At 38.9% G+C, this 27,039-nt stretch overlaps 2 protein-coding genes across 3 annotated transcripts; both read right to left on the bottom strand.

The window, feature by feature from the left end:
- Positions 1–292: 292 nt before the first annotated feature.
- LOC129103701 (putative uncharacterized protein C6orf183) lies at positions 293–5,594 on the bottom strand. Its single transcript, XM_054614287.1, has 9 exons — positions 5,583–5,594; positions 4,194–4,304; positions 3,962–4,075; positions 2,879–3,073; positions 2,364–2,412; positions 1,812–1,954; positions 1,116–1,268; positions 711–812; positions 293–484 (listed from the first exon to the last, which is right to left on the bottom strand). The coding sequence occupies exons 1-9, from the start codon at positions 5,592–5,594 to the stop codon at positions 293–295; spliced, it is 1,071 nt and encodes a 356-aa protein (XP_054470262.1).
- Positions 5,595–6,330: 736 nt separating this feature from the next.
- LOC129103275 (forkhead box protein O3-like) lies at positions 6,331–26,819 on the bottom strand. Of its 2 annotated transcripts, XM_054613657.1 has the most exons (14): positions 26,685–26,819; positions 26,361–26,572; positions 24,996–25,047; positions 24,806–24,907; positions 23,443–23,573; positions 23,204–23,303; positions 22,529–22,587; positions 22,365–22,447; positions 22,205–22,275; positions 21,979–22,079; positions 20,510–20,650; positions 20,295–20,405; positions 19,223–19,354; positions 6,331–9,636 (listed from the first exon to the last, which is right to left on the bottom strand). In XM_054613657.1, exons 1-14 carry the CDS (start codon positions 26,812–26,814, stop codon positions 8,323–8,325), a joined length of 2,739 nt encoding a protein of 912 aa, XP_054469632.1. In that variant the 5' UTR covers positions 26,815–26,819; the 3' UTR covers positions 6,331–8,322. The 2 variants fall into 2 exon arrangements, with proteins under 2 accessions (XP_054469632.1, XP_054469633.1); XM_054613658.1 differs by lacking the exons at positions 19,223–19,354; positions 20,295–20,405; positions 20,510–20,650.
- Between the last annotated feature and the right edge of the window lie 220 nt (positions 26,820–27,039).

The raw sequence follows: 27,039 nt of genomic DNA, 5'->3' as shown, positions 1-27,039 counted from the left end.
AAAATCCCACATTTTTGGGGCTTTTTATTTGTTAAGTGATCAAAATCAGTAGATTGATTATCAAATTATTTCAGCACTTCTCCAAACATCTTGAAAATGAAACCTCATAAAGTTGCAGTGTTCTCCGCTCAAGCAGTACACACCTTTCATTTGCTGTGTTTGATGTTTGACTCTTCTTATTGTGGGCTGTTCTGCCTCTAGATCTGGTTAACTGATCAGGTGTTTCCTAAAAAGAAAATGTAATATTATGTCCTCCAAAAGAGATGTTTTTTCTTTTTCCCCTTGTACCTCTTTAAGCAGAACAGTGGATGATACATGCCTGAGTGAGAGAGACAGTGCTGTAAATACTCGTCCAGATCTCTGAGATCTTTTGTCGTTTCGTCTCACTGCTCCGTGAGACGGATGAGGTCGGTGATGATTTTAAGTCGTCAACATGAGCGGCGTGATCTTTTAAAGCCGTGGCCACACGGAGCAGATCAGGGACCTGATGAGATACACGGAAAAGACAAAACTCTACATATGATACACAAACATACAATGTATTATAAAATATGTGGGCTCAATCTAGAACTTCAGGAGATGAACGGACTAACTAACTTTTCTGATCAACATAATAAACGTACAGTATCTTGATAAATTATAATTCAGATGTAATCAAAAACGAATTATATGGAGACTTACAGTAGATTCAGAGCTGAACTTGCTGTTACCTTAAGAAACCTGCTGTGCATCTTCAGCAGCTCGTCAACGGATTTCTTCTCCTTGAGCTTTGTGATTTGCTTCTGCTGCCACGGATCCCGTCTGGGCTTCACCTACAGGATAGAATCTAAACAGTCAGGGTCCACTGTCCCCCAAAACCCCCACAAATATCCCTTTAAATACATAACAAAACACACAAACAAAGTGATGCTTTTAAAACCTGGAGCACACAAGAGAGAGTAGCTGAAACTGTGGTGGATTAAAAGATAGAAGATGGATAAAAACGAATAGAAATAAAAAAGTTGTTCCACATACTTAGTAATTATTGCATTATAAACTGTTGAATGAACCATCTGGTAGCCCAGGAAAACAGTTTTTGTTGACACTCTTTTCCCATTCCCTTTATTTACTCTCACCTGAATGAAGGGGATCCAGTCGGCCTCCTTCCTCAAAGCCGTCCTCCCACTCTTCCTCCCCCACTGGCTCCGTCTGACCTCTGAACCTTCGTACTGAGGAAACGTCCTCATCTGCTCCTGCTCTCCAAAAATCATTCTGAACTCCCTCCACACCTGGTGAGACGCATTCAGATCGACATGTTGTTGACCAACTTGACTGATGCCATTTCATAAATATCGCAAGGCCTTTGTTTTCATGTTGTATCAGCTGTCTGCTGGCAGTGGTGGAAGAAGTATTTATATCCTTTACTTGAGTAAAAGTACTAATACCACACTGTGAAAATAATCTACAAGTAAAAGTCCTGCATTAAAAACTAAAAGTATGTTAGTATTATCAGCACAATGTCCAAGTAGAATATTGATTGTGCAGTAAAATAGTAGCAGAATTTCAAATGATAGAAAAAAGAAAATAAAGGAAGTCTCCATCCTTCAGTTTATCACAAACATTCAAAATGATCAAATCTGGAGACACTCAGTTCTCACTGGACAGGAGAAGAGTATATTGTGTCTGAAAAGTAACCAAAGCTGTCAAACAAATGTATTTGAGTAAAAGTATAAACTTACATTAAATGGATGAAGTAAGAAAGAGATGAAGTAGAAGTTCATTGAATTTGTGCTAAAGTACAGTTCTTGACTACATGCAAATGTCAACATTACCTCGCTAAATAGTTCCATCTCGTCTGCGGTGGTCCGGAGTTTACGAGTGTCGTAAGACAGGTGGAAGTGAGCGATCAAAGACTGCAGCTCAGGTAGAAACTCCTCCAGGTGAACAGTGTGCAGAGCAACAGTATCAGCCAGTCCTGAAACATTGAAGGTATTCAGTGATTATTTTACTCCTGATGTCTGAACATCTTTCCTTGCCATTTTACCCCTTTTTCAGCATCCTGTGTAGATGCTCTATTTTAGTCACAGCTTTTAAATTACTTTGTCACTATTATTATGTTGTTTTACAATTTTTTTTCACGGCTAAAATAAAGACGAAGTTGTTCCAGAGACTTATAAAATATAAATCACAATTTTGAGCTTCAAAGTTCCTACAGGGGTTGAAAGAATAATCGCACCACAAGGTCTATTTCGTAGCTGTCTGTTGCTTTTGATCTTTTCACACAATCATTAGCAGATTGAGTTTGCCTAGTTGTCAAAAAATTGTTGATTTAAACTCAAATTTCAACCGGGGGTAAGATTATTTTGTTAATAAATCCTACTGACCCTTGTGACCCCCCTGACCTTTTCCTCTTGTGTCATCATCACCCAAAAACTTCCACAAGTAGACAAGAGATATCAAATGGACAGATTTACATAAAATTGGTTCAGAAGCAAACCCTGTCCATTTCATACTGAGCTTTTCCTTTTGCATAGCTTATCATTTTGTCACCCACTTGACAAATTTTACATTTTAAGAACAGATACTATTTTTATTTTATTTTTTAAAACAAGGAAGGAAAAATGGAAATAATTGCAAAATATTCAGCATGTTTCTGTTAAATAATATCATATATCTTATGACAGTGGAAAATTGTTATTTGAATCTAGTCTGTAAATGAAAGCTTTACCGTCAACATGTTGAGTCTCATGTGAAGTTTCCTCGTGAAGCTTTGGTTTTGGTTCTTCATCTTTTCTTTCACAAGCTGGTACGTAGTGCAGCACCTGTTTAATTTATTTATTATTTGAATGTACATGACAGAATTCAAATTCAGAATTCACGTATGAATTAAGAGATTTACCCTGAGGAAGTTGTGAATGGTCTGAACAGAGTGTAGATGGCAGATCAGCCACCGAAGGTAAATGGCCACATCGTCCTCCGTCAGCAGGTTGTTGAGGTTTCCTCGGCCGGTGAGGATCTTCTCTCTGCTCGCTGACAGTCTGCGAGCTCTCTGAACGGCGTCCTCGTACTCACTCGTCAAACATGACATCTGATCCTAAAGGAACAACAAGTCTGATGTGATCTGGTGAAGACGGATCAGTGGGAAAGTCGTGCACACTAATAAAAACATAATGATTTTTTAAACTCTTAATTTTCCCAGGAAGCCATCAGTGTTCCTTTATTTTAATAAGACTGTTTTTTTGTCTTCACTGATTCTTTGCAAGAAAATAAAGAGGAAGAGAAGAGATTCTCCTGCAAATATTTACTTTATGTCTTAATGTATTTTTCATACGTTTACATATTCACAGAAGAGAGAAAGCTTTTGTTTAAATATACTATGTTAGCAGTGATTTCCTCATTTCAAAAAGGTTTAAACTCATCTGTTGTTCTGTAGGCAATCTTATGTTTATTATAGTAAAAGGTATACTTAGAGAAGCTATAATACAAAGAAAAACATCCCTTTGAGTGTTTATCAAGAATTAGAATTAATTGGATTTCTACAAATGTTAAGATTATTAAGGCCTTCCTTGAATATTTGTAATGTACGTATACTATGTTTGTATACTAGGTCTGTACAGTATAGCCTCTTTGTATAGTCTCTATGCAGAGTAAATACACTAAAATAGTCATGTACTTCTATTTCAGATTTTATTTCATGGAGCTGAAATAATTAATTGATTTGTTGACAAAAAACATAAATTAAACTGAACATTTTGGGGTTTTGACCTCTGTCCCAAATTAAATTTTAAATTAAAATAAATGATTATAGAAGCACCAATATTGAGTGGGATTTGCTGACTGCCTTTGTCATATTTCCTCTCTCACGCCTGTGTAGTAGCAGAAAATGAGCTCTAAGGAGGATGAGCCACCAGAATAAAATCTCCTGACATAATGAGTCTTATTGTGTTATTTTTTAAGTGCTGGCAAAATGAGACATTGCCACCTTGTAATGAGGATAAAGCTTCTCAATGACGCTGGTGTGGCGGCAGAATCTCCTCCATCTCAGCATGAGCAGATATTTAATCTGAGCCAGATGATACGATCTGTCGGTGTAGAACTGTGGAGAAATATACAAAAAGGAAATTGGTTTAAATGAAATTACTCACGTTTACATTCTTCCATATTGGCACTTTTTTATGATCTTTTGTTTTCTGGAGTGTTTGTAACATCCTTACCTGGTGGAGAAGTGGAGGCAGACTGTCAGGAGTGTACTCTAAACTCAAGCAGCTATCCAACTCCCTCTGCATGACGTCGGCCTGAGACTGAACCGGCAAAGCTTCAGCCACCTGCATCCAGGAGGAAAGTAATTAAGCAAAAACCCAAAATCAAGTACATGTTGATCTTTGAAGTGAGAGTTAAATATCTAAGTATATAAGAGGTTGTAAAGCCTCTAACGACTTAGAATTTGACAAAATGATTTCAATTAAAAGACGAATTTTCTGTCTGACCTGAAGCCCTCTCCTCAGTGCATGTTCTCTCTCCACACGGAAGAAGGAAACATCTTTTGGAGGTTGAACAGAACTGAAACAAAGCTATGAATTTATTACAAACAAAAAAAGCTCTTGGCCAAACAGCATTGAAAGCAAGCCTATGAAGAGAGAAGACATCATAAAATCTTTATACAAATTAAAAGTTGAATGAATTTAGCAATAAAATGCATCATTGGTCAATTAAACACACCTTCATTTTTTATTACTGCCTTCTGACTTTACGTGATATGTTTTATCTTTTAGCAAGTTAGCATGCTAACATTTGCAAATTAGTAGTAAATACAAAGTACAGCTGAGACTGATGGTATTGTTATTTGTTTTTTTAGGTATTTGGTAATAAAACAAGTATTGGACATATAACAATTTTGACCTGATTCTTGCGTTAGATGAAAAGTTAAGGAATCAACAACACAATCATTTTTTGGGTGAATATGTGCAGCATATTTCATCCAATAGTTGTCCTGATGATATTATAGTCAACGGTACAAATGTCACCACAGGAAAATTCACAGGATAACCAAAGTCATTAGGATTCTTTTTTCTGGGGACGATTAATGTCTGAACTTTATTTCATGGCAATCCAATAAGTAGCTGTTAAGATAATTGGAATTGGCAGCTACTAATAACAAACGGTGCTTAAGCAATTTTGAAAATCAGTTTTACATATTTAAATGTAATTATTGTTTGCTTATCATGTTGTCACTGAGAATGAATCTGAAAAAGTTCAAATTTCCTGGCAATCTAGACATATTTTCAAACATATAAAAAATTATCTGTTTAGAATATTAATTTGCCTGATGGTTTTACAACAAAAAAAAAAGAGCATGAGTGTTAGTTGCCAACTGGATCACATTTGGCTTCCAAACTAGTTGAGAAGTCATTAAATATTTCTAGACATCTTTCAAAATTAGTTTTAAGATGAACACAGAACTTTACCTCTTCAGCAGATGCATTTTTAAACATCATTTTAGTGTCAAACTCTACACAAAGATTGTCCTGCACAGTGAAGCTCAAACATCCATCTACCAAGAAAATGACATTTTTGAGTGGAAGGGGGCTTTAAATTCAACGTACCTGACAACCCATATAGCAAAACAAAGTCACACATCTGACAGATAACAATCATCAATCAACATCTGCACCTGTAACATCTGGACGGCACTGATCTTTGAGGAAATCCATTCTCCTCAATTTCCGCCCTGAGTGCTGAGAGTTGACGTGACAGATCTGCCTCCATCTGCTCCACTTTGACAGAGGAGGAAACTCTGTACACGTCACACATGGCTCCGGATCAACACGTCTAGGAACTGGGGAGTCCAAACAATAAAAAATAATAATAAACTGTCCTAAGTCCTGCCAAATCTCTGCCTCCTCATGCTGACATGTTGTGGTGTATCCATGGAGACAAACGTTTTCCTGTGCTTCAGCTGGACTCAGTGACTGCATTTGATCTGTAGAGGGCTCTAACGTTACACTAGAGTCCTTTTTGTGGCTCATGATGTCAATGCTGTTTGGCTTTGTTGATACTTACCAATTAAAATGCCATTTTTAATATATAGCTCATGATGCAAATATATGATTATGCACCAGTTGTTGAGCAGCGCCTACCTCAGCAATCATGCCTTCAAAACCTTGACTTAATCTCAGCGGGTCCTTTCCTCTTGGATACAGTGTGTGATTGGCTCATAGCTCATGATGTGATTACCCAATAGCAAATCGCCTCCTCGGAGCCTGCAGAGTCAAATCTGCAGCTGTGCAATTCCTCTAGAGACAGAAATAAAACAAAAAGGTGGATCAAATAAACTCCAGATTTTCAGTGGTTCTTTAAGCTTTATTTACATGCACCATCTCTGATACAGCCAAGATAGGAATTGGAATTACAACTGGCAATGTCAACGTGGTGTCTCTTTTGTTCTTTGTAGGAGCAATAGGAATAAATGGAGTTTGAATATTATTGGCAGTGAGAGTCACTCAAGGTTAATGTAGAAAAAAAATGGAGCTTCAAGTTGGTCGTGAAATCATCCATGTGAAGCTAGAAAAATGATATTTGGAAGCATACTTGTGCAGAACTTGTGTAAAAATCAAACAAAAAAAGGCAAATGGGATTCAATATTTCTGTGACATTAATGTCAGTTAAACTCAACAGGGCGTTACATTGTTGTTTTTTTTCAACAACTCTAAAGGAGGACACCATTTCAGGCATGACTTGCCGTTTGTGGTGGTCAAAATGTTGGAGAGCATTAAAACAAAAGTGCTTTTGCACAGCTCAACCACACGTCAGATGGAAATAAGCACAAAATATGTACATGTGGAAAATAAAATAAATAAATCATTTAACAAGAATACAAATTCAGTGAAAATTGACAGTTTCCAGCTGATAAAAAAAAATGTAAAATAAAAAAGTTCATCCTGTCGTTCCTACAAAAATTATGCTGATGTCGATTTTTTTTTTTTGCCCTTACTGGTTCCTAACATCTATACACTGTACGTCTTCTTATTTCCACTTAATAAATGCAGAAATATTTTGGCAATATTTAAATAATGTAGTTGTTTCTTTCTCAAATGGCAAAATTGCTCTAAGATACTACACAACCTCCTGTCACAGGGTTGGAAACACTATTTGACCCCAGCACCTGCTGTAGTGCTGATAACAAAGGGGAGGCCACTGATGCTGCTCCATCTGCAGCCACTCCCTGCTATCTTCTTATTTATAGCACCAAGAACTCCTTCAATTTACCAACTCAAAAATATTGTAGCCGAGTGCTGTCGAGTCTCTTAAGTGTGGTTATTTTCAATCCAAATAGTCCTACGTGTTGGATAGTGTAAAGGGTGTCAACTAGAGCTACATCATGTTTCCTACTAAACACGGTCCTTAATTCTGTCCTAAACTATGTTTACTGAGCAGTACTTCCAATATTGCATTTAATGGAAGAGGAGGAAGAGGGGGGAGGGAAGATGGTGGAAAGGGTTCTGCAGCAGAAACACCATATGATCAAGACTTCAGTAATGCACCTCTTCAGAAGGAACGGAATTCACAGTTATGTCACTAAAATCACAGGGTAAAATTTGCTAAGTAAAAATAAAACATTACGTACAAAAACCACACAATGTAGATCGGTTCACATCTTGAAAACATATTAACCTCTACAGATTGATATTTGGTGACTTTGTGCATCGATGGGGGGGGGCTTTTCATTAACACTTGTTTTTTATCTTTTAGTCCATTTAGCCTCTTAAAAAAAAGTTAAAAATGAAATAAAAACTAGTCAAGTATCCTCCACTGGAACGTAATCATGTAACATTCTCTGCAGCTTTTTTTCTGTAAACAGGCTGTCACTCACAACGGGCTGACAGCTGGTTTGGCAAAAATGTTTCAGGTTCAGGTATGAAAGGGTGTGAAAGATGAGAGAAAGCAGGGTTGAAGACGTAATTCATCTTCAGTTTCATGTATCACTTTGTGATACTGCACGAGTGATTCCCTGAGACTAACACGAGTGGATGCGTTTCATATAGTTTTTAACAAAATGTCCTGTACTTCCCGTCAACACTGTTGTTCACACCGCCCAGGCATTGATCTTTTTTTAAAGATTATTTTTTTCCTCCTCTGTGAAGACACCATTGTGTGTCTCGTACGCTTAAAATACAGTACTAAACTTAATGCCTCACATTCAAAAAAATGGGGAAAAAAATACTACATGAGTACACTTTTACATACTTTCTTTCCTCTAGTTGCACGACGCAGGACAATGAACCCAAATTTACATATGTCCCCCACTTTGTTTTTTATCCCCATGCTCAGCTCTGACTGAACCCCTCAGCTTTGGACCCAGCTTTGAGGGGAGGTCTGATTGGAGCTGGAGAAGCTTCCTGAATTCCTGTTGGCGTTCTGGGCGGCGGTGAGGCGAGAGTCAAAGCTGAGGTCCAGGCAGTCTGCGTCCATCAGTTCATTGCGGATGATGGAGTCCATGTCGCACTCGAGACTGCTGTTGTACACGTCGAGGTCCAGATCGGCGGGAAAGCGGTCCTGGCCGGACAAACCGGAGCCGAGCTGCATAGAGGTGTTCTTGCTGGGGGACTTCAGGTTCGGCTGCTTGGCGTCAGCGGGACCGGCGTCTTTGTCCGAGGTTGACAAGCCAGCTTGCCAACCGGGCACCGAAGAGCTTTGGGCCTCAGAAGCGCCGGCGTGGTTCACCAACGCGTGGTCTTTGCGCAGCAGCAGGGCGTTTCGGCGGGAGTTCTGCAGGGCGATGGCGGTGCTGGCCTGCGACATCAGCGGGTCGGACTGGGTGAGCATGACGTTGCTGGGGCTGTGGGAGTCCAGGTTGAGCAGGTCCTGCAGGGTCTGGTGGTCGCTGAAGTGCGAGAGGCAGGAGAAGGTGGTCTGCTTGTTCTCCTGGATGGTCTGCATGGGCGACTGCCGCAGGCTTGTGATGGACGGCGGGCTAAAAAGAGGGTTCGGCCCGTAGCTGCCGGCGGGGCTAACCAGACTGCTTCCTGAGCAGCTGAAGGTAAACACTGAGCTCCCGTGCTCGGTGGAGCCGTTTTCTTCCTCTCCAGGAGGAGGCTGCTGGGCTGCTGTCAGGCTGATATTGTCTAAAAGGTCGTCCATCAGGTTGTCAGAGAGCCCGTCGTTAAGGTTCATGGTACCTGCCAGGTCGGAGAGCCCCGTGGGCCCCGTGGACGGGGACATGCTGCTGGGGCTGGAGTACAGCATCGGGGAGAGGGGGGAGTCGTCGTCGGGCACCTCGTCCAGCTCCAGGTTGGCCAGGATCGGGGACAGACGGCCGCTGAGTGTGCTGGCGTTGGAATTGGTCCGGGAGCGGAAGTCCGTCCAGGCGTCCAGCTCGTCGCTGCTGCGGGAGGTGGGACTCCCTGTCCACTTGGAGAGGCTGGAGGAACTCTCTGTGCTGCCTTCTTGAGCTGCCTGCAGCGAGGCTTTCTTCTTGGTGGCCCGTCCTCGGGCTCCTTTGATGTATTTACTGTTATCCATAGATACGGCCCGTCGCCGGGGAGCTTTGCCTCCTTTCCCACCTTCTGGGTTGACCATCCACCAGGAGCTCTTTCCTGTTCCTTCATTCTGGACTTTCACAAAGCGACTATGGAGGGACAGATTGTGTCGGATGGAATTCTGCAATTAAAAACAAATGAAAACAATTAAATGCATGTTTAATTAATGGTCTTCCTACAGAGCTAGTCAGAGCTAATGAAAACTAGAGTGAAATTCCATGTGCGCCTAAACATACTTTGTCACTAAAGGTGATTCAGATATAATAATAATAATAATAATAATGGATTTTATTTATATAGCACACTTTAAAATACAAAGAAATCTCAAGGTGCTGCACAGGGTAGAACAATCACAATAATCAAATATAATAATAAAACACTAAAAACAAACAAAAAATAAAATAAGAATTTAAATTAATTAATTAATTTAATCATAATGAAATCTAAGAATATCTATTAAAACTGAACAACCACCCAAACACAAGAAATCTAAATTACCAAGACCTTAGGGGAAGGCAGAGAGGAACAGGTGAGTTTTAAGATTTGATTTAAAAGCGGTGAGGGAGTCTAAGGCCCTGATCTTCTATTGAATTATACATCCCGACAATACAATTCCGAGGTGACAGCTGAATGATAAGAGTTTTTAAACAAGTCAACAGTTTTAGACACATTTTACTTGGAGGTAAAACAGAGTGAATCTGAAATAATAATCCCTCACGTTACAGAAAAACTTTTTATGCTCACAACTACAGCAAGTACAGTAGAGGAAGTTGGTCTGTGAACTGTGATGGACGTTTACAACAGACAGTTTGGATACTTTGGATTGAAAGTTAATTTCATGACATTGGAAACAGTAGCTGTCAAAACAATCTTATCACAATATCCATTTAGTTTCTGTTATGGAGTTCCGATCAAACCACACAAGCTTCCTCAGCAGCATTGTGGATGTTCAAATTTAAATACATTTTGAACTCAAATTAACTTTCAATCCAATCTTTATGACAACATAAAATGAATTACTACAATTCCATAAAAACTGAGCATCTGCTGAGGAAGGTTTTGTGACACCCTTGAAAGCTCCAGAGCAGCTACTGTAGGACCTTGAGGTGTTTAGACATTAGTCATTTTTGCTACCTTTTGTTGCAATGTCAACATGTTCCCAGAATTCAACAAATAACTTTGTGAGTATAATTATACAAATGACAGACAGGATGAAAAAAAACTTTGAAAATGAAATCAACAGATGTAATAAACAAGAATTTGCCTTCGAGACATAACTGGCCTCTCTGTGGGTTTTTTAAGAAAATTTATAAGAAATCTTCTAAAAAATCTTAAAAAGAATAATTGAGGGGTCGCTAGATGTTTCTGAGACACAAAATCAAGTATGATGACGGGGAATTTTTCTCGACCCTTTGTATCTTGTGAAATACTGGATATTTTCAACTCCTCAGGCCTCTAAAAATCCTTCAAATGAAACAGTCAGCCAAGGAAAATCCCTCTTTGGTTGAATTACTCACAACAAAACTACTTGATCGGTCACAAACCAAAAAAGGTTTTTGATACTAACTATTACAACCAAGTACTGTGAACAATGCTGCAGTGACTTATTCTTTGCACCTCACACTGTGACCCATTTCTAGCTCTAAAACGTCTACAGGATTTCCCCAGAGATGTTTCCTAACCATGTTCAAAATTAAACAGCTGGAGCCTGCTGACGACCGCCGGCGCTCCAAGTCACACTGACGAAGGAGTCAAAAATCTCTGCAGTCCAAAGGCCAAGTTCACTGGGAGAGGGTCCAGCATAATTCTCTTAAACTTGAATTAACTTGAGTAAACCGAGGTCTTATTTAAATCCATCTCTCAGAAGATTAAACTAATCAAACATTAAAGAAGCTCAACGCACACAAACTGCAGCCACACCAGGCTGACCTTTACCTTCACCATATGGTTCCTATAAAAAGCAGCTGTTTGGAAAGTTTCTCTCCAGCTTTGTGATGACTGAGAGATCACAAAGGAGTGTTTGCCACCGTTTTCCTCTAAATGCAATGAGTCAATGACCCACTGACATCAAACGTACAGCAAAGCTCGCTCTCAAGCCAATTAAAGGATCAAGTCAACTGGCAAACACTTTCATCACCTACAACAACAAAGCACATGGGACTCAGAAATAAAACTTCTGGTACTCGTTACTCTTTCTTATTTCCACCCACCATCAGTTAGCGGGAAGGGATGGGGACTTTTGCTGACCACTCAGAATGAACCAAAGATCTCCTAATTCACTTAAAGTGCTGACATTAAAGAATAAGGTAGTCCGTTTATGTATTTTTCTTCCGGTTAACAAATTATGGAAAAAAAAAGAAAAAAAGGCGCGCTAGTCCATCTCGTAATACTTTACCGACTTCCCTCTACTAAGGCACTCAGCCCCAAGAACAATTGTTCCTACAGAAGATTTATATCTTTAAAAGAATTGTTCAACATTCTGGGAAATACTTTTTGTTGAGAGTTATACGAGTAGATCGATACTACTCTCTTGTCTCTACTGCAAATATGAAGCTACAGCCAATTAGCTTAGCACAAAGACTACAAACAGCTATCCTTTCTCTGTCCAGCACTTATAAAGCTCACGTAACATCATGTTGTATCTTGTGTCTTTAATCTGTGCAAAAAAAAGTGTGAAAATTTCCCCCACATTTCCAGTTTTTTAGCTAGCTAGTCTAAACAAACCGGCTACAGGTAGTTTTCCACTAAAAAATATCAAACTATTCCTTTAACACACTGTAGTTTCTAGCAAATGTTCCTCAAACACAAGTAAACACTTTTGTGGAGATTGTTTCCAACCATGAAAGAATACTCTCTACTGAGTATTTACAGCAGCTGGATGGTGTATTGAGGAGAAACTCAAAATAAATGTAATACGTTTATAACCTGAAGGCTGGTTGATAATTAAAAGAAGATAAATCTTTGATTGTTTGATGAAGACTGCCAAGAAGATGAAGAGAGTGCAGGTGTTAATAAAACAGACTGAGGGAGAAACTCAAGAGTGGGCAGACTTTGTTTTTCGATTTTCTTCATGTTTTCTTCACCTGCAGAAAACACAAAATAATTGCCTCCCCGGTACTGAAGAGATAATCAGAGAAAAATATGGTTTGTCAGAGAATATAGATTGAAACTATAAGAATCCTATTTTCAGTTTGGTATATCACAGATCTCTTCCCAATACAGATTGATTAAAGATACCTAAACTCAGGGTGTCTGCCAATTAAGAGCCAAAACAAATAAATGATAAATTGATTAGTCGTACGACATACATGGCGATTAACTTCATAACTGGTTGTTTCTATTCATTTTACATAAAAAAATTAAATACTTTATTTTAACTTTACAATGGTGGATATTTGCTGCTTTTTTAATTTATTTAAATTTTGGGGGTTTTGAACCGTTTGTCACCTTTGACAACTGGGATCGACAATTTTCACTATTTTCCGAAACTTAATAGACTAAACAATTATTCTTTTAACTGAAACCATAGTAGTGTGATGATTTATTGATAGTGAAAATGATCGATCGAGAAGATTGGAGAGATGCATCCCTATTTTCAGCAGGATTTGAGTGGCGATAAATTACTAACTAATTTAAATAAAAAAGGGTATGTTTGTTTATGGATGTTTTCCTGAAGAACTGCCTTGTATGATACCTCATATCACATGTGTCACCTGAGCCTGAACAGAGTAAGTCTGTAAATAATCAAATTGACAGACTTTATCTTTTAGAACTAAGTCATTAGCAGCACAGTTGACGCAATAAAAGCTCTACCTGTCCTGTTCAGCCTAATAAAATCCAACACACCAGCCCTGCAATAAACAAATAAACCTTTGTGACACTTTGATTGATTCTGGTTGAGCTTGTCAAGATGGTTTTCATTTATCTCTGTGGTCTTAAATTTTAAATATTGCTGTATTAGATAGTCTTAAATTACAGCCGGTGGATGAAATAGCAGTTACACTTTGCAAAACAATAAAGTACAGAACAATTACACATAATTTATAACCTAAAAAATATCTAAAGACCTCAATCAACTCTTTGATGCAAAATGTTATAAACTGCACAAAGGCTGTTATTTATTACAGGAATGCTGAGGACATTTGCAGTGGACATCACAACAGTCCTGCTCTATTCTGGATAGTAAAACAGTCTGTTTGTACCAGGCCTGCTCCTGAAAAGAAAGATCTAGTGGATGTTATTGCATCTTTAAAGCTCCAGCGACATGATGCATTTTCTGAATGCTGCACAGGTAGATACAGTAGGAGCCATGCAGCGTTTAAAAGATAAATCACAAAGAGCAACTCCTGCCCGCCCCTCCCCCACGCAGCCACAGCAGCTCTGCAGCACCCTTTGAGCAGAGCCTCGTTCTGAGCGGGGGGACTGGAGCAACGCCAGTTTAGCCAGAGCCAGATCCAAAGAGAAACACTGAGCTTCTCTCACACTGCTACACATTGACCTACATAATTTATAGTCAGCTGATTGATTCTTGTGCCCGGGCCACGTGAAAAAGACAGTGTGGCACACAGCGGAGGGTCGAGCCCCTGGCCGCTCGGCTGTATATTATGTTTGGATTCACAACAGCGAAGGGGATTTAACCTCGTGTTGGGAGCTGCACACAAAGGTTGTCATTGAATCTGGTGTGGAGGAGTGTGACAGGTCCGGATTTACGACCTTTTCAGTTCCACCCTCAACACGCTGAGGAACTTTTTTTTTTTTTGCACACAGCCCCTTGTGCAGATGACCACCCTTTTAGGCTGATTGCTGAATGTCACAGCTACAAATCATCTCCCAGGAAAATGCTGATGTCAGCACTTCTTCTGAAACCCTAACATTAACCCTTTCCTCTGGGAGAACAATATCTGCCCCTGAACGCATCTGGTGTCAAAACAAGAACAGAACACAAACAGCTTTAAAATAAAAAAAAAAAAGTCTTAAGATTTAGTTTCTGCACAAAATAACACAGATTCCACTAAATTAAATACCACGAACTGTCTGTCGCTTCCAATAACACCTTTTTTGTTTGTACAGCTGATAAACTTTGAAGATTTTCTCACTTTCACGTCCCACACTGTGTCTTTGTTTCTGTAAAATGTTGTGTTTTTCTGAGAGTTTAAATAAAGAAAAGACTGTAAAACGACAAACAGTTACACCTTAACCAACTCCAACACTTGAAATGTTGTGTGCTTAATTTATGAAGGTGTATACATAAAATAGTGCCCTGGAAGTACTATGTTCACTAAAACTCTTCCTGTGATGCACCAAATAACTATGCTGATAACAAGAGTCAAATATAACAAGCACCTAAAACATGAATGAAAACTGACCGCCACTAATCTGGCGTATTAACTAACCAGCTGATTCTGTGCAGATTAATAAATTATTAGCATCAATGCACTGCTTGTACTTCATTCTCTGATTCCCATCAACATGTCAAATCATCACGTTGACCTTTGAAGCACTATCTTGACCGTTAATGTGATTTCTCCATTAAGAAACTCCCTGGAAATCGGCCCGCATCCCACATCCTACAGTTGTGCAGGATTACAAACCTATTTCCAGAGTTTTGCAACCCCCACTCCCACCCCCCAACCCATTTAAATCCTGCAAAGCCCAAAGCTTTCATCAGACTTGATTCCATGACAGATGAATTGGTTTTCCAGGCCAAACTAATCCTTAAAATCAAACAGAAGCTGGGCCTCACTGGAGCTTGTAAGAGGGCCCCTGTGCTTCAGTGTGTCTGAAAGTGAAATCAACTTTGCATCGCTTGTTTTGAGTCTGGACTTTCATACCCACCGCATTCGTAGTGTGCACTCTGATATTTGTTTGAGTGCACAGAACTAATGGTGTGTGTGTGTGTGTGTGTGTAGTTTGATGCACACACCATTACAACTGTACCCCTACATTTTGACAGCAAACTGGGTCATTTTTACACCATGTGCTTGTCAGGCTGTCACATTCAAGAAGCACTACCCTGAGCCTTCCTCGTAGCACTTATTGCATTCGTACTAGTTGTTGCACTCACTGTATTCGTATCAGTTCGCTGCACTTATTGAATTCGTATTCGTTTACTGCACTTATCCTATTCGTAGTAGTTTGTAGCACTTATTATATTCGTATTAGTCTGTTGCAATTATTGTTTTCGTAGTAATTTGCCTCTGCACTGTACTTTTGCTCTGGTTTATGCTTTAAGATGCTTGTTTAAGAAAGGAGATGCACTTATGACTCCTGGTGACTAGTAGTTCTCTTGAATACCTATGTTGAATACACTGATTATAAGTCGCTTTGGATAAAAGCGTCTGCTAAATGACTGTAATGTAAAATGTAATGTAATTCCCCATTTTCCCTGCTGCCCATTTACACTGACATCCAAATACAACTTATAATAAATCCCTTAAATCATCCTTGGTGTCTGCAAATAACCTGTTTACACCCCCCTCCTCCTCCTCCTCCTCCACCTCCACCTCCACAATAACCCCGGCTGTGTGCCTTGTGTGTCTTCACATGACCACAGAGTGCTCTTTGTTATGATGACAGCACCAGCGCGTCACCGCCGCTCACCTTCCAGCCAGCAGAGCTATTGCTGTCGCCTTTGTCCTTGAAATATGGCACAGACCTCACCATCCAGTCATAGATTTGGGACAAGGTCAGCCTCTTCTCCGGGGAGCTCTCGATGGCTTGCGTAATGAGGTCTGCATAGGAGTAGTTGCCCCAGGCGTTCCTGCGGGCGGAGGACTTCCTCAGCTGCTGGGAGGCTGAGCCGCCCAGAGCCGCGTTGGGGGTCTGCGCCGAGGAAGGAGAGCCATCGGCGGCCTCCTCCCTGCTGTAGGGGCCGCGCTGGACCGCCACAGGCTGGGACACGGAGGACTTCACACCACCACCACCACCACCACCACCACCACCTCTCTGCGCACCGCCATCCTCCACCTCGTCATCCTCCTCTTCGGGGATTACGTCAGTGTCATTCGTTCCGGGCTTGTCCGCAGCGGACTCCGGACGAGGCAGCGGCCAAGTGCAGGACCGCGGCCGCTTCTGGGGCTCGAAATCCGGATCTATCTCGACGTTGGAGGGGGAGTCGTTGCGGTTGCGCGTCGCAGCCGTCGCCGCCGCCTCGGCCATGTTAATCTCAATATCTCGCTCTCTGCACAAAGGGTTAGAAAATCACTCGGGTCGCATGCCATCAATGATGCTTCTGATACAGTTTATTTACTGTGTGCGTAATGCAAAAATGTCCCAAGCCTGCAGCCCCAACACGTGTCCGTCTCTGCGTCCTCCTGCAGGGCGTCTGTCCGCGATCTAGGCTGGACCAGCATTAACAAAACATTGCCTTTATTTCTCATGCACAGCCGACACCCTGGCCGACGTGCATTGCAATATTTTTTTCCAGGGTTTAAAAGATGGAAAGAGGCTTCCTTCATGAGCGCCACGCGTAAAATGCGCTGCGATCCCCCGCAAACGTGCCAAAGAAAAACCCGAGTAAACCCTCAGTGGCACCGCATCGGCGTTATGGCTCCGCACACAGCTGCCATCTTGACCGTTTCCCCAAGTTATGGATCATCCGTGCAGAGAGCTGCTGTCCACACACCATCAAGGCGATTGCTTTCTCAAGGCCCTGCAGCTTTCTTTAAAAAAAAAAAAAAAAAGGAGGAGGAGGAGGAGGAAGGGGCTAGTGGAGAAATGTGGCGAGGCTGAAATCCGTCCTATCTACAACAAACATAACGATGCATTCTCTCTGTGCATGTCTGCACATCTTGAACAGACCTGCACGGTCCTCCAGCAGCCTGCAAACACACTTCATTCAATCTGCTGCTGCTGCTGCTGCTGCAAACGAGTCCGAGAGGAAAGGAAAACCTCACAGCCCTCTCTCTCTTCTCCCCCCCCTCCTCCTGGACGGCACTGGAGTTAAAGTGACAGTATGGAGATGTCCGCAGGCCAGTGACATCACTCTGTGTGTGTCTGTGTGTGTGTGTGTGTGTGTGTGGTTACTTTACAAGACCAGGGGGATTTAAGAAGACAGTAAAGCTGAAGTAATCTACTGTCATTTAACTTAAATAATAAATGAATGAAGTGGAAGAAAAATACCATCACCTGTCCGTCTTTGTTGAAAATGACTTGAGAGCAAGAACCTTGCACCTTGAGATTTCTTTGTATTTTAAAGTGTGCTATATAAATAAAATAAAATAAATAAGAAGATTTTGTGCAACATTTGCTCTAAAGTCTGGAATATGAATGTTGCTGCAAGATGAAAGTTGCAATCAAGACCATAACCAGGACATTCAATGTATATAATAAAACCTCTAAAACGTTTTTGGGTTTTTTTTTTTTTTTTTTTTTTTTTTTAAATCAAATTTATCTCCCACAGCTTGTTTCAAAGGACCACATTACTAAGAGTAAAATTATGGTGGATAAATACTGAATATACATATATATATATATATATAAATATGCATCTATATAAACATATATATATATATAAACATACATGTATAAATATATAAACATATATGTATAAATACATATATACATATAAACATATATGTATAAATACATATATATATAAACATATATATATATATATATACACAACACATATACATACAAACATATATATAGATATATATACATACACACACACACACACACAAACATATATACATAAATATTTATGTATCCATTTAAATCTTTAAAATAATAATTTACCCAAAATGAAATCTTCCTGTAAAATTATCAATCTTGAATTCATCTCCTCCAACACTAACAGCTTGTTTTTAAAAAATGTAAAACATTTTTTGGCAAAAAATAACTCGGATTCCACTTAATTAAATACCATCAACCGTCAGTTTGGTCCAATAACACTTTCTTTGTCGGTACAGCAGATAAAATTTGAAGATTTTTCTCACTTTCACATCCCACACTGCTTCTTTGTTTCTGTAAGACGGTGTGTATTACTGAGAGTTTAAATAAAGAAAAGACTTGCGTAAAAAGGCAAACAGTTAAACCTCAACCAACACTTGAACCGTTTTTAGTTTCATTTATGAAGATGGATACATAATATAGTGCCCTGGAAGTAACATTTTAACAAAACGCTTCCTGTGATACATGTTCTGTTTCCTTTTTACCCACCAAATGAAAATGCTGTTAACTGGAGTCAAACGTTATTTTAACACTTCACAAGCACCGTTCACATAAATCACCAGAAATAAAACACAGTTTTAAATCTCTCAATTAATCTGCTGCCAATGTATTCAGGCTTGCATTAGAATCATAAACAACTCATTGAGATGCATTATATTTTCAAAAGACAAGATTAAAATGTCCCATAAATCTTCATAAAAGTCCTTTGGGAATCCATTTCCAAAAGCCGTCCAGCTCTTTCCCACAGATTAATACAGTTGGACCACTATATTATACGGAGTTAAAAGCAATATGACACCTTAAAGTTTATCTTAAAAATGATCCGGAAAGTGCAATGTCACAATAAAGTCATAAAATGCCTTAAGATTTCAATAAATATTCCCTGTACTTCATTTGTACACATGCTGTTGATCAGTCCCACCGGGTTTGTGCGTGATAAGATGAGTGGGAGTAGTGTTCACTGTTTTTGGCAGAGAGGAGTACAGTTTATGGAGGTGGTGTAACACGGTCCACTTTTTAAAAAAATGTTACACCTGTGATTTAACGCTTCTGTCTCCTTCCAACCAATATTCTTCTGTCTGCATCTCTGTGAGGCGAGACACTGTCCTCTGGAAGGCAAACATCTCCTCTTCTCCACTGAAGATGGACAGACTGCTGGCTTCGTCCTGTTAAACAACAGGACGATCAAATAAACAGTTTAGTGAAACTCCGGATGCTAAGTTATTATGGTAACGTGCACTTAAGGGCATCAGTCAAATGGCTTTACATTAGATAACATTGGACAGAAAAATCACCTTGTAATGCAGTCACTACACAAATATTTACTCTTTATCTTTACATTTAAAAGCTTTGGTGTGTTAAGATCATTTTAAACCTTAAGGCTTTACAAGAGATTTATTTTAATAATGTTTTAGGATTTTGTCTAAATGCTTTTCATGTTTTTTTCAGGCAGTCAATTTTGTACTCTGATCCTGGATAAACTTAATTTCATTTAAAAAATATATTTTTATGGGACATTTTATGCAAACATTACATTTTTTTATTGTATTATTTACAGCTGAAATAAAAAAAATTGAAAACCTAAGAAACGTACCAGCATCATGAAACAAATCAATATAAGGCAATTGGTGAACTACAGTAACAACAAAATGGTGTAAAGGAAAATCTTTGTCAATGTTTATGAAACCATAAAAAAACAGACAACATTTTGGAACATTTCTCTTTTTTTTTTTTTTTTAAAGGAACTAATATTCACTTTGAATAATCTGAACCTTACTATTGTTCCATCACTACGTTTACTGTAATGCATAACCAAAATTAGATGCAGTATAAAAATGACAAGGATAAGATATGGATTTCCATTATTAAAGTGGTACATTTAGAGGAGGGCTTACTTGATTTAATAAAAACATACGTAAAGGCTGAAGTAGTGGTTAATACGATTTTTTTCACCGACTGACTAACTAACTTCCAGCTGTGTGTCTAAAGCTTCATTCACTGACGGCTGACGGCGTCATCCAGCTTAATCATCAACTTTACGACCAAGTAGTCCACACCCAACATGAAAAACAGGTTTAGCTTAGAAACCAGAGTCGGAGCTCTCACCCTTTTCAGCCCTAGATCGTCCATCAGGATGTGGCTCTCGTCGTGACCGTGCCCTCCATTGTGCACAAAAATATCATCCAGTGGATGATTTGCAAGAATCACCACCCGCACCTGAAACGAGAGACACTTGTTATAAAACTCCCAAACAAACAAACAGCTCAGGTTTGGTGTTTTTTAGTGAAGGTCAAGTGTGGATGTAAATAACAGATGTTTACCTTGTGGTCGTAGAGGGCATCCACCAGCGTTATGAGCCGCCTGGCTTGAGTTTTCTTGTTTAGCGTCAGCAGAGGAATGTGTCGGATAAATACGGTGTCAAACAGCCGGGATATCTCCAGGTAGTCGCTGGCCCCTAAAGGCTGAAACATTTACATTCAAAGTGTAGAAGGCGCGATTATATTAATCCTAAAAAAAAAGAATAATGCTACACTGGTTTAAGTTGCTTAACGACTTTTGTATTTCCTATTTTTTTTTTATAAAACCACGCTTTGTCTTAAAAGGCTTGTTTATTAAAAACCTGTAGCTTTATGACTTTGTGTTTATTTGTCCTTTTCTTTAGATTGCTTCAGGCGCCACAGAGCAACGTGTGAGTCAATCATTTAAAAAAGACAAACAGGAACTGTTCAAACATGTTTAAGTTTTAAATTCAGGTTGAGTAACCAGCATTTCAAAAGACACCAAACAGGTTGAAATACAAGAAACGGTGTATAAAGTAATACACCATAAATCTGTATTTTTCTATTTTATGTAACAAGCAGCAGTTAGGTTGTTTCTGTTATTACACGTCATACAATGCTATCATGATATAGCTTCATAATACAGTATGTGACGCTATCATACTGTGTGGATTTTTGAGTAAAACATCTTTTAAGGCATTAACGCCTCTTTAAAGGCATTAAAGCTGGATTATGTCGCAGAATGTAGTAGCAATCTAGTTTTGATGCAAAAAAGACAAACATTTGTAAGTTTTCACCATCAATCTGAAAAACTGAAGAAAAACATGCATTCGAAATAGTGTGTGCGACATGCAGAATCATCTTTCACACTTTATGGAGGCACATGTAAATGTATAAGGGCATTACAGCTGGATTGTGTCACATCCAGTTATACTGCAAACCTAACACATTTGAACGTTTTCACCATTGATCTGAAATTCCTGGGAAAACCTAAATGGTTTGTCCATTAGGAACGCTGCTTTAATCCTCATGTTCACATGCTTTTTTTTATTTTTTAAGATGGGGCATTTCATGCATTTAATTGATAATGATAGTGGAGAGAGACATGAAATGTGGGGAATGACATGCAGCAAACGGTCCGGCCAGCAGAGAATCAAAACAGACATTCACTGCTCATTTGCTCCCCTGTGACATGCCTCCTAACCACTCAGCTATCAGGTCGCCCCGCATATAACTCAATTTTAATAATGGACATTCAATGCAACAATAACATGCAGGCAATTGAGTGCAATTGTTCACTAACAACAATGTGAGCAAAAACTTGATTAGTGTGATAAAGAATGCAAAACCAAGCAAAACATTGTGATAAACAAACATCATTTTAGCATTTATCCACTGAAAGACTTCAAAAGAAGTCAAAACTGAGGCACATTAAGAGTTTTGCCACAATTGTGTCATCGTATCTATTGAATAATGTGTATATAAAAAACATAGAAGTCTGAGAGACTTACTCTATCGCACAGCTCCTCAAACGTGCAGTCTGCAATGGTCCCACATGCTTTGTTCAGACGGACTTTCCTGTTGTTCACATTCAGAACTCTTGGTCGTGTTACTGTGGAGAAAAACAGTGTGTAAGTACACCATGTGGTATTAAAAAGGGTAATTTCTGTAGTAATACATATAGAGTGACAACCACATTACATTTCAGCTGTAGAATTAAGTCAAGCGTCCACTTACTGTCGTTTTGCTTAAAAGCCAGCTCATCAAACATCTTGTCTAGCGTTGCTTCTACATCAGGCTCACTGGAGCTGCAGTAAATGTAGCATTAAAAACACTCGTACAACGGATCAAAATACAGCTCGCAATGACTGACTGTTTTACTTCATGGGTTTCTCACAGGAAGTAGAGTTTTCCAGCAGACGGTCTGTTCCTTCTGCGGTAATCTATCCCAGAATCCAGGCGGAGAGTTTGGCAATATCTCTGTGTGTGAGAGACAAACAATTAACAAAAGGTGCATTTAAAATAACAAGAAGAAATCTGATTCATGTCGTCTTTCTTTACCTGCAACACAGCAATAAATGGCACGAAGTTGACTCTCTGCAGACCGTTTTTATACAAGTCTGAAGGGAAAGAGTGGGTCATCAGTTTTTTTTTTACAATTTCAGGCACAAAAAATGTCTGTAGTCATGCCGTCTCATTAAACAAAAATAATTAAACAATCTTGAACACCTATAAAAAGGTATGGGGATTTTATTTATTAAGTTACTAAAACAAATGCATTGAAAATGGTAAATAGAAAGGCACACTGTACTGTATATTAGACAAATCCTTCTTTGACACGGTAAGTTAATAGGATGTAGATCAAACGCATGAAACATTGGGATCAGTCGTGAGTTTTACATGTTTTCAACTAAATTTAACGCATATATGCAGGTATTTTAACACAGGAAACCTGTTTGAAATAGGCAATGGATGCCTTTCCCATTGCCAGTAGACAAGTATGCCATTCTGTTCATTTCTGGTGTTTCATGTTCAGCGGCACAAACACACTAGAATAAAGGATTAGTAAACATTGAAAATGTAACAAGGGTTACTTCTTTTTTTCTTATTCGGTCTCTCTTCCAAACTTTCAAAGCACTTTTATCCAGTGGGAAAGTGGCTAAAGTCAAGTAGCAAGAACTGTTTCCGAAGGTATTTGGAAAGACAGAAAACATGACAGGATGTGTTGTAACTTACCTACAGGGGGACGATTAGAAGTGGCCACAACAACAACACCTTTCAGAAACAGATTCTCAAAGAGCTGCTTGAGAATCATGGCATCAGCGATATCAGTCACCTGAAACGTTTGTTACAAATACATTTACTTTGGGTGAAACACTGGAACGACACTGTTTAGGTAAAAGGTTAATTTCACAACAAATACTGTCAGACTTTAAATGCCTTTGTGGTTTGTAGAAACATTAAAAGACAATTACCTGAAACTCATCAAAGCACAGAAGACAAGCCTCCTCACTGATCTCCTCTGCAACTGGAGCAATGGGGTCATAGGATTTGGCCATTTTACCTGCCTTCCTCTTTGGCATGCTCTGTTTCAGTCGATGGATCCCTAAAGAGAAATAAATTTAGTCTTGACTCTGTCGGGCAAGTACAAGAACAAACCAATACACATGAATACTAGAAACTGCTGAGCTAAATCTGACAAAAACAGGAAAACACCAACAACTACTTTTGATAAATGTAACATCTCTGTTCCCTAGTTTGGAGTGCAACTGTTCACAAATGGAAACAGAATAAGTGAAAGAGGTGTAATGAATGTATATCTGTTTAATACAATAACATTATAGAGTGAGAGTTATTAGCTATACATTTTTTAAGTTACATCTGACTTTATAAAACAATGACACTCAATGACACTTTTACTCAACCCATTTAATGTGCTCTGTCAGCAGCATGCATATATATATAGCAACATATAAACAGCGCTTTAAATGTTACAAAACCAACATGTGGTGGCAAAAACAGGAAATATAAGCTTTGTTCAGCAACCACAGCGCCGCCTCGTTTTGCAGGCTTTGAATACAGCATGTTGAGAAGAATTCATCTCACACCGGTAAAGACATTTAACCGACTAAAACATGTTTAGATTCTCTCAGAATAAAATGCAGACAGTGCAAAGGACAGTATGGAGGCTTCATTTTAAGGTTAAATATGACGTTCACTTAAAGCCGATGATAAAAACACTAAAATCATTCTAAACATTTGGCTTCAAACACAAACATTTTAACAAGAAAGCAAAGTGTCACAGCTGCAAATCAACCTGCACAGAGCTGCTGATTTAGTCAGACGCCTGTAACCGCTGACATGTGATTTGATTCATAAATTATTGATGAATAAATAGGAGCGGGCCAGAAAACAGTGTCACCCTTTGGTGGCAGCAATTTATGACGCAGGATGTCAGTTGGATTTAAATAAACTTTAAAAAAATTGATTAATGTCATGCTTGAAAAGCTGCTCAATGGTGACAGGAATTAAGAAAATGTAACAGAGTGTGGGTTGATATTTTCTCTCCTCATAAGAACAAAAGCCATCATTGCCACATGTTTACAAAGATACAAGACATGTGTTTATGTAAAGCTGGTTCACTGACAATGTGAGAAAATGTACATTCTGGCAGACACCTCACCCATCTTGAACTTATTCCTTCATACATTCATTTGTGGCTTCACTCAAAGCTTGAAGAATAATTTGCCCCCTTGTGGTTGAGAGGAGCAAATAAAGTAAACTATGACAGTGATGAACATTATTCACACGTGTGTTAGAAACATGAAGAGTACTCACTTTTATGCACGTCCAACATGAAGCCGTGGAAATGAACCCTCTTTTTCTTTTCAGTCTCAACGTAAGAATAAAACATGTCCATCACCATAGTTTTTCCTGTGCCTGAAACAAAAAGAAGAGCATGTGACTTAAGGGATTTTTATTTTTAAACATTTAATTTGTTTGTAACTCTGGGGACCAGCTCTCTTACCAACATCACCGTAGATATAGTAACCTTGAGGAGCCTTCGGTTTTGTGAAAAACTGAAAGAAGAAAACAACAGGCAGGTTCTGGTGTTACAAATAGACCCATAAATAAATAAATAAGTCCAAATCAGAATAGAAAACACCACTGAATTATCTCGAAATAATAAAGTTAATTAAATAAATATTTGCAAGATTCATATCTAAGTAAATAAGTTTAGTAAATCAAGTTCTTAATTGAACATATGCGCAACAGTTTCAGAGAAGCAGTCGTCAGCACTCAATATGTACAAATATGTATGAAAACAATAGCATGCAAGAACATTTTTTGAATCTAAGACACAAAATAGTTAAAATATAGAAATGAAATAGAATATTATGAATCCAATAACGTGTAAACTATAGTACTGTGATAGACTGATACTGTTACTGTAATGTAGAAGGTTGTGCAGTTCTGTAATAAATAAAGACAGGTAATACACACATAAATATACTGCTGTGATGGTTTAACATTTTGTTAACAGGCAGTAGATAGATAGATAGATAGATAGATAGATAGATAGATAGATAGATAGATAGATAGATAGATAGATAGATAGATAGAGCGATAAGTCAATAGATCGATAGATAAACTATAGTAGTGTGATAGACTGGTGTAGAGTAGTGAAAGAATGAATAAACTTTAATGTAGACAGGTTGTGCAGTAATTTAGTAAATGTATTTGTCTAATGAAAACAGGTGATGCACATACACATATATGCTATTGTGATTATATAGGCTTATCGACGGGTAGTAAAATAAAGATGAAGATGTATAATTTACAGTACCAGTCAAAAGTTTGGACACACCTTCTCATTCAACTACTTTGAAGAATCTAAAATATAAAACATATTCTGGTTTGTTGAGCATTTGTTTGTTTACCACATAATTCCATATGTGTTCCTTCATAGTTTGGATGTCTTCAATATTAAAAAAATAATAAAGAAAAACCATTGAATGAGAAAGTGTGTCCAAACTTTTGACTGGTACTGTATAATATAGAGAAATAAGTAGCATTAAGGTTACAAAAGAAACCAAGAGATACTGAGGTTGAACTTTCGAGGTCCACTTTTCCAAATTCAGAGGCATTAGATACAAGTAAATAAAACTATTTTTATGTGTCTTGAGCAGTGTGTTTTATTTTTTTTAGCTTCAATGCTCCTTGTCATACATAGATGTGCATGTCTTTATAACTCTAATCTATTATGCAATCTCAAACACTCTCTGACACGCTGGTGTAGCAATAAACTAACACCTTCATCAGCATTAAAGACACTTTAAATAAGAAAAAGAATGGAAACATCAGTCATCATTTGGGGAGCTTCTTTCTCTACCTTAGAGAAGAAAGACACCGGTGTGTTGCTGTATCCTCGGAGCGTTTTGTGGAGCTGATCCAGGGTCTGCATCACCGCTCTCTGGTGCTCATCCTCCCGCAGAGACCCGTCTCTGAGCAGCCCGTTGTAGTGATCCAGGGGCCCGAGGAACCCTGCGGGTCTTGCACCCTTCTCCTCCACCTCCTGCTGCTGCTGGGCTTCCACGGAGTAACCTTTATACAAGGTTCATTTTAAGAGAATGCATCACATAAGAGAAACTAGTCCACCGGGCAAACTCTTCTAACTCTTCTATTATCGACAAAACTCACCAAAAACTCGTCTCACCTCTTCTGCAGACCTCTGTCAAAGATGTCAGCAGCTTTCTGGAAGAATATTGTTCTTTTAAAACCCACCTAAAGCCCAGTAAAGCTGACGGTGACATCTTCAGAGACAGCGGTATAAAGGACGCCGCCATCTTGGTTTTGCTTCAACATAACTTTATTAACAAGCACATAACAAACAGACGCGTGTATCCCCGTCGGCCAGCAGGGGGCGACATTTCATTCAGTAAAGAGACTAGGAGCCTAGATTTGATGAGGATATTTATGATAATAACAATAATCTTTTGTATTATCAAGCAGATATGAAAACTATTCTCTGGTTCAAATTTTTGAGGATTTACTGCTTATTCAGTTTTATA

Source organism: Anoplopoma fimbria, chromosome 15 (genome assembly GCF_027596085.1).
Source record: "Anoplopoma fimbria isolate UVic2021 breed Golden Eagle Sablefish chromosome 15, Afim_UVic_2022, whole genome shotgun sequence".
In the NCBI taxonomy this organism is placed as follows: domain Eukaryota; kingdom Metazoa; phylum Chordata; class Actinopteri; order Perciformes; family Anoplopomatidae; genus Anoplopoma; species Anoplopoma fimbria.
Note: the sequence above shows the minus strand (reverse complement) of the source record. Positions and strands in the feature narration are given on the sequence as shown.

Bases quoted from the DNA above. Each gene is read 5' to 3' on its own strand.
- LOC129103701 (XM_054614287.1), bottom strand. The intron at 813-1,115 runs GTGAGAGTAAAT...TCTATCCTGTAG, and splicing joins ACTGGATCCCCTTCATTCAG to GTGAAGCCCAGACGGGATCC. The intron at 485-710 runs GTAACAGCAAGT...GTATCTCATCAG, and splicing joins TGCACAGCAGGTTTCTTAAG to GTCCCTGATCTGCTCCGTGT.
- LOC129103275 (XM_054613657.1), bottom strand. From the start codon at position 26,814: ATGGCGGCGTCCTTTATACCGCTGTCTCTGAAGATGTCACCGTCAGCT. The intron at 20,651-21,978 runs GTAAGTCTCTCA...TAAATGTTTCAG, and splicing joins TTGAGGAGCTGTGCGATAGA to CCTTTAGGGGCCAGCGACTA. The intron at 20,406-20,509 runs GTAAACATCTGT...CTCTCGTTTCAG, and splicing joins ATGCCCTCTACGACCACAAG to GTGCGGGTGGTGATTCTTGC.